Here is a 12,026-nt window from a genome sequence, read left to right as displayed (position 1 = left end):
TGCTTTTTATCACACTATTTTTCTTTTAGATAACAGGTACTGGAAAAGATAATTAAAGAGAAACAATAGTTGTGTCAAAAGAAAGTGGAATTATGAGAAGTTTATTATTTTATGGTTTTGTCTCAGAAGTTAATATTTCAAGTTAATATTTGAACAAAATGAGGCCTATAACTATTTTCAACTCAGAATTTTACCCCCCAAAACCAGTCACAGTATATCTATTTTAATAAATACAGTTTAATAATATGCTGTTGGACTGTTTAATTTTTATGCCTCAGGGTAGCACTGAGCACTATTTCTACTTCTAGAAGCTTCCTCTCATTAGTGTAGTACATTCTCTTATATAGCACCTGTTTTAAACTCCAAATCTGAATCTACAAATGTAAAACCTGACTTTTGAAATATTTGCTTTTTTGAACACTCTTCTTTAAAGGACCTATCAGGATCTCTCCCCAAAATGCTAGAAGCTTGAAGGATAAGGGAGGAACAATGTTGCATGGCCCAAACACATGTGCTTTCGTCATTAGCAAGGTACAGCATGACCTCATGTTGACCTCAAAGGTAAATCCCTGACAGGGAACAATTATACATGCCTGTGAAAGCAGCTTAGTTTTGAACATAATCAAGACAATAACTTCAGTGTGTAGAATAAAATTAAATTTACAACTCTGTCTGCCTTTCTCTTTCTCTCTCTTGTGTCTCTCCAAGTCTCTTCTTGAGAGAATGTTGTGTTTTTTATATATGTGTGTGTTGCGAAAGAAAATTACTTTTATAGAGGTCATAATAAATTCCTAAATATGGGGAACCCAAAGGATCTTGTATCCAGTTTAGTCAAATTGTACATCTTACAATGAAATGCTCTTTTTAATGGAAAGGTTTCATTTGTTGTCTAGAGTATTGATATTGCAGCCTTCAGAATGTGTGTCTATATTACCTTGGGGAATCTTGTGTAGTTCTGAAATGTATAGATCATTTAGACTTATGGGGAAAGTTTTTTTTTTAAATATCAATATGTTAATTTTTGTGTGCTTATCTTAGACTGCCACACAAACCTATGACATTTTATTTTTTCGTAGAAGACTGTAAATATTCTGTAGCGTTTTGTGATACATCTCTACATATGATGGAATATGATTTAGCTAGCAGTTCTGAGCTATTTGGAGAAGAACTGCTGCCAGCATCTTGGAACTGTTAGCCATATCTGTCCCATGAGATTTGTATAATATAATTGTTTGACATGAATTTTATTTTATTTTTTTTGCTAGAATGAGAGAGCATATTCCTTCTGTGGAACAATAGAATACATGGCTCCAGATATTGTAAGAGGAGGAGATACAGGACATGATAAGGTATGTTCTGTCTAAGTTTATTACTGAAAAGAAATTAATTCTTTAGGCAACCCTGTTGTTCAGCTTGAGGGGTTTTTGTAAAATGTGATAGTGTCTTATTTAAACATGGCTCATTTCAGGTTGTCCTAAAATAGATTATTGCCTATATTTAAAAAAATCAGTATGATAGATTTTCAGTTTTCAATCTTAAGTAGAAGGCATATTTATAAAGGTATTGAGGCTCACTTGTGTTCTATGCAAAATTTCTTCTAAACGTGCAGTGGGACAAAAAAAACTTAGCTGACACTTCCTTTTAAAAAAACCTGTTTAGTTCAGAGTGGAAAAATGACTGTTTTGTGGCTAATTCTTTGTTTAAATTGTACATCAGGGAAACCTGTTATCTTTCTTGAAGTATGGATTGGGTTATTAATGTTATAAATATTCTCAGATTGTAAAAAATAATTCTGTTTAGCTTGAGGCTCAAGTTTTATTATGAATTAAAGTGTCACTAATTGATGGGAAAGAACAAGACAACCGTAATTCACAGATGATATTTGAAACCAAAAAAACCCTACTCTACAAAAGAATTCTATAATATTCCTAGGTAAATTATTCTGATTGCTTACTATAGTGAGAAGTTTTGGAGAATATTTAATCTTTGGGGTTTTTTGCTGTAGATTGAGTTGAGTTGTCTTTCTGTTATAAATATAACATAAACATAAGACAGAATGTGCTTCATCTTTTCACTTAGTCATTGTCTCACACCTACTTTGTATTCCAGTATAACCTCTGCATCTTCTTCTACCGTACTGCTTGCCTCGTCATTATTAAAAATGGAATTTTACAAACTTATGAATTGAAGCTCTTTCCTGCACTCTGTTTCTTAGTTTAGTCTTGCCAGTTTCAGAGCATCTCTCCAATGTGTCAGTCACTTTGAATTGTGATTCTGTCTTCTCAAGTGCTTACAAATTCAATACTGTTGCTGATTTCAAGAGGAATCTCTGTTCTGTTATCTTTGATTGGTTCTATCTGGTACTTTCATTAGATGTAGTGCAGAGCTTCACAGTTTGATACCAAATGTTAGCTGATAAAATAAGGGTGACTTTTCAGTTATCTATGTGATGGTAATTGTTTACACCACACACTTTGCCTCACCATTGGCAATGTCATGTGACACAGTGTTAGAAGGTTTTTAGTTTATTTCATATTTACTGCTTATCTAGCAACTCAAAGGTCTTATTTAAAAAAGAGGGAACGAGACTGCTTTAGTAGGCTATGCTCTCATTAATGTTTTTGATTTGTAATCTCTTCTAGATAGCTGTATTGTTTGTCTAAAAGACTTGCTCTAGTATTTCGGTATTTATTTTTTTAAAGTTTGATTTCTGATTCTGCAGGTCCTCCTTTTCTTTTGGAAAAACACATGCCAAGAAAAAATTCTTCTGGGATTTTCTCTGATCGTTGTGTGTTTGCAAAGATAATTACTAACAGTACAGAGATTTCTTCAGCTAGTTCTTCTAGGCACTCTTGGCTGAATATAGGAAACAACAGATTTTGTGTATCTTGAAGCAAAAAAACCTAAAATATGAGGCCAAATGGTCATCATTTCACTAATGGTCTTCCTGTATTGTATTAATGTTATCGACATAAGTGAAGCAGAACTTCATTTTTTCAATTTCATGGAAGTAAAACGGAGAAGTTCAAACACCTATAGTTAAATTAATTTTGTTGAAATGACTAATCTGCTTCCTTTATTATTCATAGTAGCATCTTTTCTTTTGAAAGAAATATTTTGTGAGTTATGAGGTATCAGAGATATGAATATTATGATTAGTATATGGGAAGCCAAAGATCACATGTGTTACCAGGGAATATAAGAGAAAATTCCATAGCATTTTCAGGTTCCCTGATTAACTGTGACCTGTACTCTTAAATTGTGCTTTTTGAAAGTTCCTTTGTTTCATTCTCAAGCCCCTAAAAGCTCAGATTCCACGATTTCTTAGCAAGGTTTAGGTTTCTCTGTTATTTTGAGTATGTTTTAGAATTCTTATCACTTCACAATGGTAAAAATGAAAATGAATTCTGGGAGGGGGGGGGAAAGGAACTTTAGTAGTCAGTGGAAAGAGTTCAGCTTGAGCAATTAGTTGAAGAAGCTAAGTGGAGAGATTTCAAAATAAAATTAATTTTAGAAAATTCCTTCAATAAGTACTGCAATTGTTTATGCTTTATTGTATCCAGGCTTGCCTTTGTATTGATAGGTGGGCCCTTCTTTTGCTAGTTGCTTTCTGGGTGCATTGTTTTGTTCCTTCTTTTGTTAACAGTTTTACTTCAACATATCATAACATACATAATTATTGTTGTTCTGTAGGCTGTTGATTGGTGGAGTGTTGGTGTTCTTATGTATGAATTATTAACTGGAGCATCACCATTTACAGTTGATGGAGAGAAGAATTCCCAAGCAGAGATTTCTAGGTAAGATTTAAAACAGTAAAGTATACATGCTTGGTCACAAAGTGATGCTTATGCCATAATATATGTTTTGTGGGAGTTTTAATCTAAAATTTAGGAAGAAAGTGCTACCAGGGTAATGTTTTGAGTGCTCCAGTTCTGTTTAACAGAATGACATCTGGAAGCAGATAGGTTTTATTAACCTCAGCAGGTGATTGAAATAATGGAATTGACCTTTATAAAGGACCTGTTTTGTTTAAACTACAGTGGAACCACAGCTTTGTAGATATTCAACCCTGTTGCAAGTTTACTGTTGAAAAGGAAGTCAAATGAAATATGAAATTATATGTAAATAGAATTATCACGTTCAAAATCTTGTTACATAATGAAGCATATTTTGCTAGAGAGATTTTTGTCAGCTCTTGCTAGATCACTCCATCAGACTACAGGTTTAAAGTGTCAGGATGTACCCTACTCCCACCTTTTTGTCACAGGTAGTATTTATTTTATTAGTGTATAATGTGAAACAAAGAACAGGATCTTTTCTAGCCATACTTGCGTATCTGAGAAGAAATGAATATGATGCTTATGGAAATAAAATAACCTATACCATTCTTATATTTTACATGTGAACTTTTCCTGACTATCAGCTTTGTTATATTCAGTAATCTCTGCACTTTAAAGGTTTGTTTTCAGTACCCATGTAAAAGCATTGGAGCATTTTAAAAAGACAAAGCAATAAGCTTGCCCAAAACACGTTACTGAAATCTCCCCAAAAAATGAGCATTTCCTATTACTGGATTTCTCTTGGAGCGGGGAGTTGAGGGCTTAAATTGCACAAATTAGCAACTGCTGTCAAGATCAGCTTGTAAGTCTAGTCCCCAAACTAAGAATAGTCTTGCTCCTGTTGGAATGTATTACCATGGTTCTGACCCTCACCTGAAGTCACTTGATATTTAAGATTATAATGGGCAAGAGAACATACATCAATTATTTAAATAATTTTTTCCTTCTGTTATAAATTCAGGCAATTTCTTGGAAGGTTGAGACCTGTTTATTGGTTTCTAGGTCTCTACCAGAACAGGAAACTTAGAGGGCCACTAGAAAAAATAAGGGGGGGAGGGGAATCCATTAACAAAACGAAATTCCAGACTTCACCCTCTTGGTCATTATCATGGAGTTAAAACGTAAAGTAACTCTTTCTGACCTACTTAAGGTTAGAAATTTTGTTGATTGCTTACTTATGCCATGTCTGAATTGGTAGTTTTGACTCCCAAGATTTACTGAGTGGAACTCTGAAGGGTTACAAATTTTTTAGAAAGAACCTTGACCTGAATTTTACAGGTACAGTTTTTCCCAAAAACTGGGAAACTTTTTAGATATATATTCTGTAGGATTTGACTGTCTTTTGGTAGGTCCTTATGTGCTCTTTAATATCTTGATCTGTCTGATAATTTAAGATTAAATTCAAAGCTGAGAAACTGCAAGGCTGCTAACATCCATCCCCTGATGGCTAATAACCTGATTTCTGATCTAAATTTAGTTGTGGCAAGTTTACTGCGTTGTTGCTCAGTATGTTTTTGTTCTGGTTAATGTTTATGCTACACATTTATAGACAGCAATCCTGTAGTCTTTCAGCTTTTATTTTGATAAATTTAGAAGGTAAATTCTTACAGTTTTCTTTATGTAAAGATGTTCCCCTGTTAACAGTCTTCCTGTTTCCTGAAAAAGGAGGGTTCTTAGCTTGTGGTGTTCTTGCATATGGACAATTTATTCCTGTTGATGTTTCAAGAGGATCTTGTTTAAGGGAAGTAATAATTAATCATCTGAACAAAAAGATATCCCTTCCCTTTTTCTTGGGTTCCTCTTGTTGATGCCAATGGTGGACTGATAGATCTAATTCCTTCTCCTTTTCTATCACTTCCAACTGATAAGCCCCTAGTTTATAGCTGAAATCTCATCAGTCCCAACTATATGACTGCATTTCAGACTTGATTTCATTTGCCTTCTGTTACTTCAGTACTCATAAGACCCATGGTTTCTGAATCCTTTCCATTGATAGCAATGTCTGTGCTGGATGACATCCTTTTTGTGTGTTTGCAGTTTATTATGTAATGAATGTTGTGTTCCTTTTAAGAGTGTGGCTAAGCATATGAGAACATTGCTGTTTTCTCTGTCCTGGCTAGTTCACTGAGTCATGTGGAACCTTCTGGGGAATGGTGGTTGCTGTGTGCCTTGGGGAGCAACGGGAGCGTGTTTGGGGCTTTCACTGATGGTAGGGTAGAGCAGGCGGAACAGATGTGAGGTATCAGCAAGCTGTGGTGCTCCTGCAGCCCAGACAGAGGGTGAGAAGAGTAGGGAGCAGAAGTACATCTCAGAGAAGATGGAAAGAAAACCTTCTAAGGATTGAAGGGGACTGTGTGGAGTTTGCTGCAACTTGGGAAGCTGTTGAGCTACTCTCTTCAGAGCATGCCTGAAAGAAATGATTCGCCCTTCCCGACAGGCTAGCCCGTTAGATTTAGAAATTCTTGTTACCATATTCATGGCTTTTCAGAAATACCCTCCTTGTATTTATCTCTAGCATGAGTACACTGAGCTCTTTAAAGAAATAACAGCTGAATTTTCAGTACCTGTCTTTATCCTAAGCCTGTCTGGCCTAGAAGCTATGATCATTATTTCCTTTTTTCCTTGACAATTTTGTTACTGAGGATACAGTTGCAATTTATACGTAATGTCCTTTTTTTTTTTTTATTGTTAGTTCTTTCAATTATGTCCGCAGCCTTTTCTATAAAGTTTTCAGTTGAATTGGGATGCAGACTGTAGATAATTTCACACCTATAATTAAAATCACCTATAATTAAATAGGTTCCAAATTCTCCCATGACTATCTTTGATCTATCTAGTTTCATTTCCTCTCTAAACTGATGAAAAACTGAATTGCAGATAACTTAATCGGATATTTACAGTTGCCAGTGGTAATGAAATCACTAGCACTGGCACAGAGTATGAGTTGGTACAAACTTCTTTCGTGATGGCAAAGTTATTCTAAACAGAAATTGTATTCCCTAACCTAAATATGTTTTAACTTGCCAGTTGCAGCAGACTTAGAGAATTCAGTTTTCTCTTACTCAGTCACAAGCCCTGAAAGCATAGTTTCCATGGCCTTTGATTTTTCTGAGTTTGGGAAAAAAGTTTGTTGTCTGTTATCAGCGCCCTCAGAACTGTATTATAAGCATCACTAAAAAAGATACATATCCATCCTGATGTTCAGGGAATAAGATAAAGCAATCCCAAGCTGTAACCCTGTTAAAGGGCAGAAAGACAAGCCTTCCCATTTTCTGGGAAAAAAGTTGTCTTCTAAATGAATCCAGGTCCTTCTTTTATTTTACCTAGGTTTGGAAGTAATCTTAGATATTTTTAGATAATTTTATTCCCTTGTCTGGCACAATAGCTATCTGCTGTTAAATTTGAGCACGAAGTTTTGTTCTGAAATATCTCTCTAATGGACAGTTCAGTTCTTCTGTCAGAAATAGTTACTCTGTGGTTTGTATCTTTTTTACTCTTTCTGATGAGAGATTGTGTTCAGTTCTTTTATCATAACCTTTTTGATGACACTGTGGACTTCTCTTTCATGGCAAGAGCAACTTAAGTGCATACTTTAATTTCCCTTATGTCTCTGTGTCTGAAGACTCTTTTTTGTTCACATGCTTGGTGTTATGGGTTATTAAGCTTGATAAAAAAATTTCACAGAACTATCCAAGTATCTCTCCTTTTCTAGTATGCCCTCTGCCCTTTCTTCTTCCATCTTCCCAAATCTTCCTTTCGTTTTTGAGAATTCTGGACTTCCATTGCTGCAGAGCCGTGGATGGGACCCATCCTGCAAAAGCATAGGCAAGGGCTGGGTTTCATTACAAACCCAGTATTTTCAGTTTGACCGTGAGTGATTTGTAGTGCTGACTTGAAAGACAGACCAATTCATTTTAGGGTGTTGATTTTTGAGGGTCTTGTCATACATACAGGGATTTAAAATGAGCATGAAGTTTCTGGAGTATTATTTTGCTGCTGTGCAGCAGCCTAGAAAATCTTATCAGCTTTGGGGTTAGGAATAGATAGATATCTATCTTCTTCCATTTTTATACATACATACATCTATAAAATAATCTGTAGAAGCATATGATGCCATATTAGCATACTAATGCTAATAGCAGCCTATGCTCTTTATTTGACATAGTTGGTTAGACTTTATTTAAACTTCATGGAAGATGGCTGAAATTTGACCATCCGTTAGATGCTATCAAGATGTTGTCCATTATTCTGCAAGAAACCGTTTCTTGATAAAACTGTTGGGAAGATTCATAGCAGGTGTATACTGGGATTCCCTCCTTTATTCTCTGCCTGTGAAGACTCCAGTGATTGCTAGATCTTTTAAAGGACAGAGCTGTCATTAAACTTGTAGTTTGCATGGTGTCTTCTGGAATTTCATCCTAGAGCTTATAGCTGTCTACCTAGAATGTACAGCATTTATATGCTTAGATGGGAGTCCAGAGTCCAAGAACTCTGCCTACAGATCAGTTCAACCTTTCAGTAAAGCAAGTGGTTTTAAGAAAGCTGTAAGTATTGCATCAAAGTCTCTGACTTGCCTAGAACTGGGGATGCGCGTATAGATCTGACTGCTCAAAGCTGGAACAAAAGAATCTGGCATTAGTAGTTCTGAGACGACAGGGTATTCAGCAGAGTTGTTTTCAAATGTGAAGGTGAAAACTCTGCTTTGGAAGCTTGTCTTTCTGCACTTTAACAGGGTTACAGCTTGGGATTGCTTTCTCTTATTCCCTGAACATCAGGATGGATATGTATCTTTTTTAGTGATGCTTATAATACAGTTCTGAGGGCGCTGATAACAGACAACAGTAACAGTTCTAGCATAAACCTAATGTATCTGTTGGTCAGCTATGGTGATCCTTTCAGTTTTTCGTGATCTGATTGTGTCTTTTACCTGGTGGAAGCAAAAAAAGCTTCAGGTTCTGCACTTTTGATGCTTTCTCTTCCACAGTCAGGTTCAGGCATCTGCTTTCAGGCTAATCATGGCAGAGGGTGAAAGGTGGCTTCTGTCTCAGTATCACATATTTTGTGTCTGTATTTTAACCAAAATAGTTGGGTTTTGTTTTTTTCTCTGTCTAGAAAATCTTTCTTTGGTTGGCATCTAATGGTTACCACTTCCTAAACTTTTTTGTCCTCCTTCCTTGTAATTAGTTTTGTTTCTCATGGTTACTATTTAAACAAGTTAGGTAGTTATGGTTTCCAATAATGAATTGGCATTAGTTTCTTCAAGCACCTCATCTTCAGTTAGTTTTCCATAGCTTATGCTTTACTGCTCAAAATGATCATTCAGTGGATATATTTAATAGTAATTTTTACAATATAGCTTATAGATTGGTCAATCTAATGCTAAAAAATAAATTGGTCAAATTAGTCAATAAGTGAAATTGCTAAATTGGTCCTGTTGTCAATAGATGTTTTCGTATTCTTTGACATAAATTGGATTTTCTCAGCTACGCAGTGCATCAGAATTTTGACTAGTTTAGCTGTTTACAAAGTTAATTAAAATGAAAAATTAAGAAAAGATCTTTCAGCTTCTGGCTAACAGCATATTTTCCCCTTTCATTTTATCTTAACCACTGGGAGCAATCTGCTGTCCATGTTGGAAGACTCCCAATGACACTGTTTGTCTTTATAAAGCCTTTTTTGAGCATTGCAAGGGTATTCCTGCTTAAGTCCGTAAGATTATCACCCTGGAATGAATGAGGTCAGAATCCTCTTCAAATTCTCTTTAGACTGACATCGTAGTATAAGCCTTTGGCACATGGTTTTTGCATTTCTGATTGGTTTTAAATACTATGCCTTCTGTAGAAGGATGCTTTATTCAGCCAGCAAACACATATCCCACCTCTACTGCTTTGGTAAAGAACAGATAAGAAACCTGTGGTCAGTCTATGTAATTTTTAAACAATGAGCTAGCATAGATAAGTGGTGGCAACTCTATTAATTTTTCATAACAAAATCAGCGAGTTCCTTGGCTGATTTGTCAGGCTCAGCAGCCTGCACCTGCTACACAGGAATGTCTCTGAATATATTGATAAAAAGGAGGAGCATCTAAAGGTCAATTTCCCTACTGTATCCTCCACTCACTGAAGATTAAGCATCTCCTTCTCCTCCTTATCATTCATTAGCATGTCCTTCGCATTATCATGTATGCTCTTGGTCTGTAGTATTTATTGAGGAAACTCGTCAGAGCTTAAGTTCCTGAAAAAAAATGCCAGTGGGGTTAGCTCCTAGCTCTGCATAGTCTGCCATAGAGAAGGGTAAGATGGAAATGATCCAGGACTTCAAAGTGATAACCTCCTTGACCTGTGCAAGGGATGGTTTTTCTTGGACTGCTTTCAGTACAGCCAGAGTGCTCTCATCAGCAAGGGTAATCTCAGCTCATCCCAGCTCAGAGGTGTTGTGCTAGGCTAGGAGAAGCAGAAAATACAGCAGAGTTTGCCTTCAGCAGCTTTGACCACAGTTGCCACTTGGGATACTTAATTCTTCCTGCTTACTTCTGTTATTGTTATTGGACCACATAAACATGAAATGTACAAGAGGATGGAGGTGATTCAGAAAACAAAAAGAAGGTTGATGCTAAAGGCCATAGCTGCTTTTCAGAAGCACAGACATCCTGGGAAGGACTCTGACACGCACAGCTTCCTTCCTCTGAACACTTCATGGGCTACTATTAGAGCCTTGAGTGACTTACCCTTCAGTACAACACTTCACTAGTGTTGTACTAGTGAAGCCAGACTTTCTTTACTTGATCAAGCTACTTGATTAGTCTTCACCAATTTCTGCTCTCTCACTTGTTGATCCCATATAGTCTTTCTTTTCTGGCAGCTTGCTTTCCATCCTAATTAATGTGTATATAGCTTCGCATACTTCAGTTCCATAATAATTGTAAGTAGTTCCTGGAACTTCTAAAGAAATTAGCTTCATTCTTCACTACTTCTGTAGTGTGGTTCTGTGAACCAGTCCAGAGCATCATGAATATTTTATAGTATCAGTCAACCTCAAAAGTATTTCTGAACAAATGCCACTGGCATATATAAATGCAGCTTCCATGGAGTCTGCTTGTACAGCATGGCAAAATTCTGCCGCCTTTGCAGTGGGCTCTAGGAAGGTCAACAGATGGAAGATATCCCTCAATATAATCATAGCTTGCTTTTCACATAGCTAAATACCACTTCATTGTTAATTCTGCCTATAAAAAGAAATAGTTTAAAACAGTAATTGTAGCAAAAGGCAGGAATTACTGATGCTGTTGCCACAGAAGTTTTCCATTAGGTAAAATACAGTGTTATACCAAACTATTATTGGTAAAATATGTATGCTAATTGTTTTGACAGATATAATCTTTATAGGAGATTCCTTTCCCCAAGAACTTAAGGAGTGGTTTCTACCCAAAGAGCAGAATGTCAAGTAATATGAAAAGTTACTTTATAAACCTGTCTTGGCTTCAGCTGGGACTCTCTGCTCAGTTACCACATCAATGGTACAACCGATTGCAGTTCTCAGGCTGACTGAAGACATGCAATATGTCACTGGAAATTTGCAGTTAGAAGGATGAGACTATACTGGTGGTGTTACTGTGGAAGTACTTCTTTTGGCTAAGAATTTTCTGGTAACTTTGCAGTGCAGAGTTCTGTAAAAGACTTTCCACTGCTTATGTTTGTTTCACTCTCTTATGTGAATGTTTGTGTTTGCATCAGAAGCCTGAGACACTGGCAAGAGTCTTACTGCTAGCACTTACCAGCATCACTACTACAGAGACTGATCTTCTAAAGCTGCACAGAGAAATTGTACTTACTTGTTCTCTTTGTTACCCATGTTACCAATCATCCCAATTCAGCATCTTTTTTCAGAGACATTTTCAGATTTTTTTCTGACTTGGCCATCTGTAATCTCTGATATTTTTCAGACAGGAAAATGCTCTAGAATTTATCTTTTGGATTCTAAGGACATCCCAGAGTCTCAATCCCATTGCTCTAGAAATAAATTTAAAAAAATATTGACTTATAGGTGGTTGTTCCCTGCCCCGTGCCCTCCCCCCCTCCTCGAGCCCAAAGAGAACTTGTCTCTTTCCTGGATCTTTGTTATATACCTTTCTGATTCTCTCATCAGAAAGGTTGATAAATACATTTCCTTGGACTCCTCTAACTGAAG

The 12,026-nt window shown here is 36.3% G+C and overlaps 1 protein-coding gene across 3 annotated transcripts in view; it reads left to right on the top strand.

The window, feature by feature from the left end:
- Positions 1 to 12,026, top strand: part of RPS6KA5 (ribosomal protein S6 kinase A5) — an 86,625-nt gene that overhangs the window by 50,852 nt on the left and 23,747 nt on the right. For 2 of the 3 annotated variants that reach the window (XM_072864783.1, XM_072864782.1), the window contains 2 exons: positions 1,266 to 1,349; positions 3,694 to 3,797. In XM_072864783.1, coding sequence (XP_072720884.1) covers positions 1,266 to 1,349; positions 3,694 to 3,797 — 188 coding nt within the window. Of the gene's footprint in view, positions 1 to 433; positions 562 to 1,265; positions 1,350 to 3,693; positions 3,798 to 12,026 lie in introns of all 3 variants that reach the window. The other variant, XM_072864784.1, reaches the window with a different exon arrangement.

This window comes from Ciconia boyciana, chromosome 6 (assembly GCF_034638445.1).
Source record: "Ciconia boyciana chromosome 6, ASM3463844v1, whole genome shotgun sequence".
In the NCBI taxonomy this organism is placed as follows: Eukaryota; Metazoa; Chordata; class Aves; order Ciconiiformes; family Ciconiidae; genus Ciconia; species Ciconia boyciana.
This window is presented reverse-complemented; position numbering and strand designations above follow the sequence as displayed.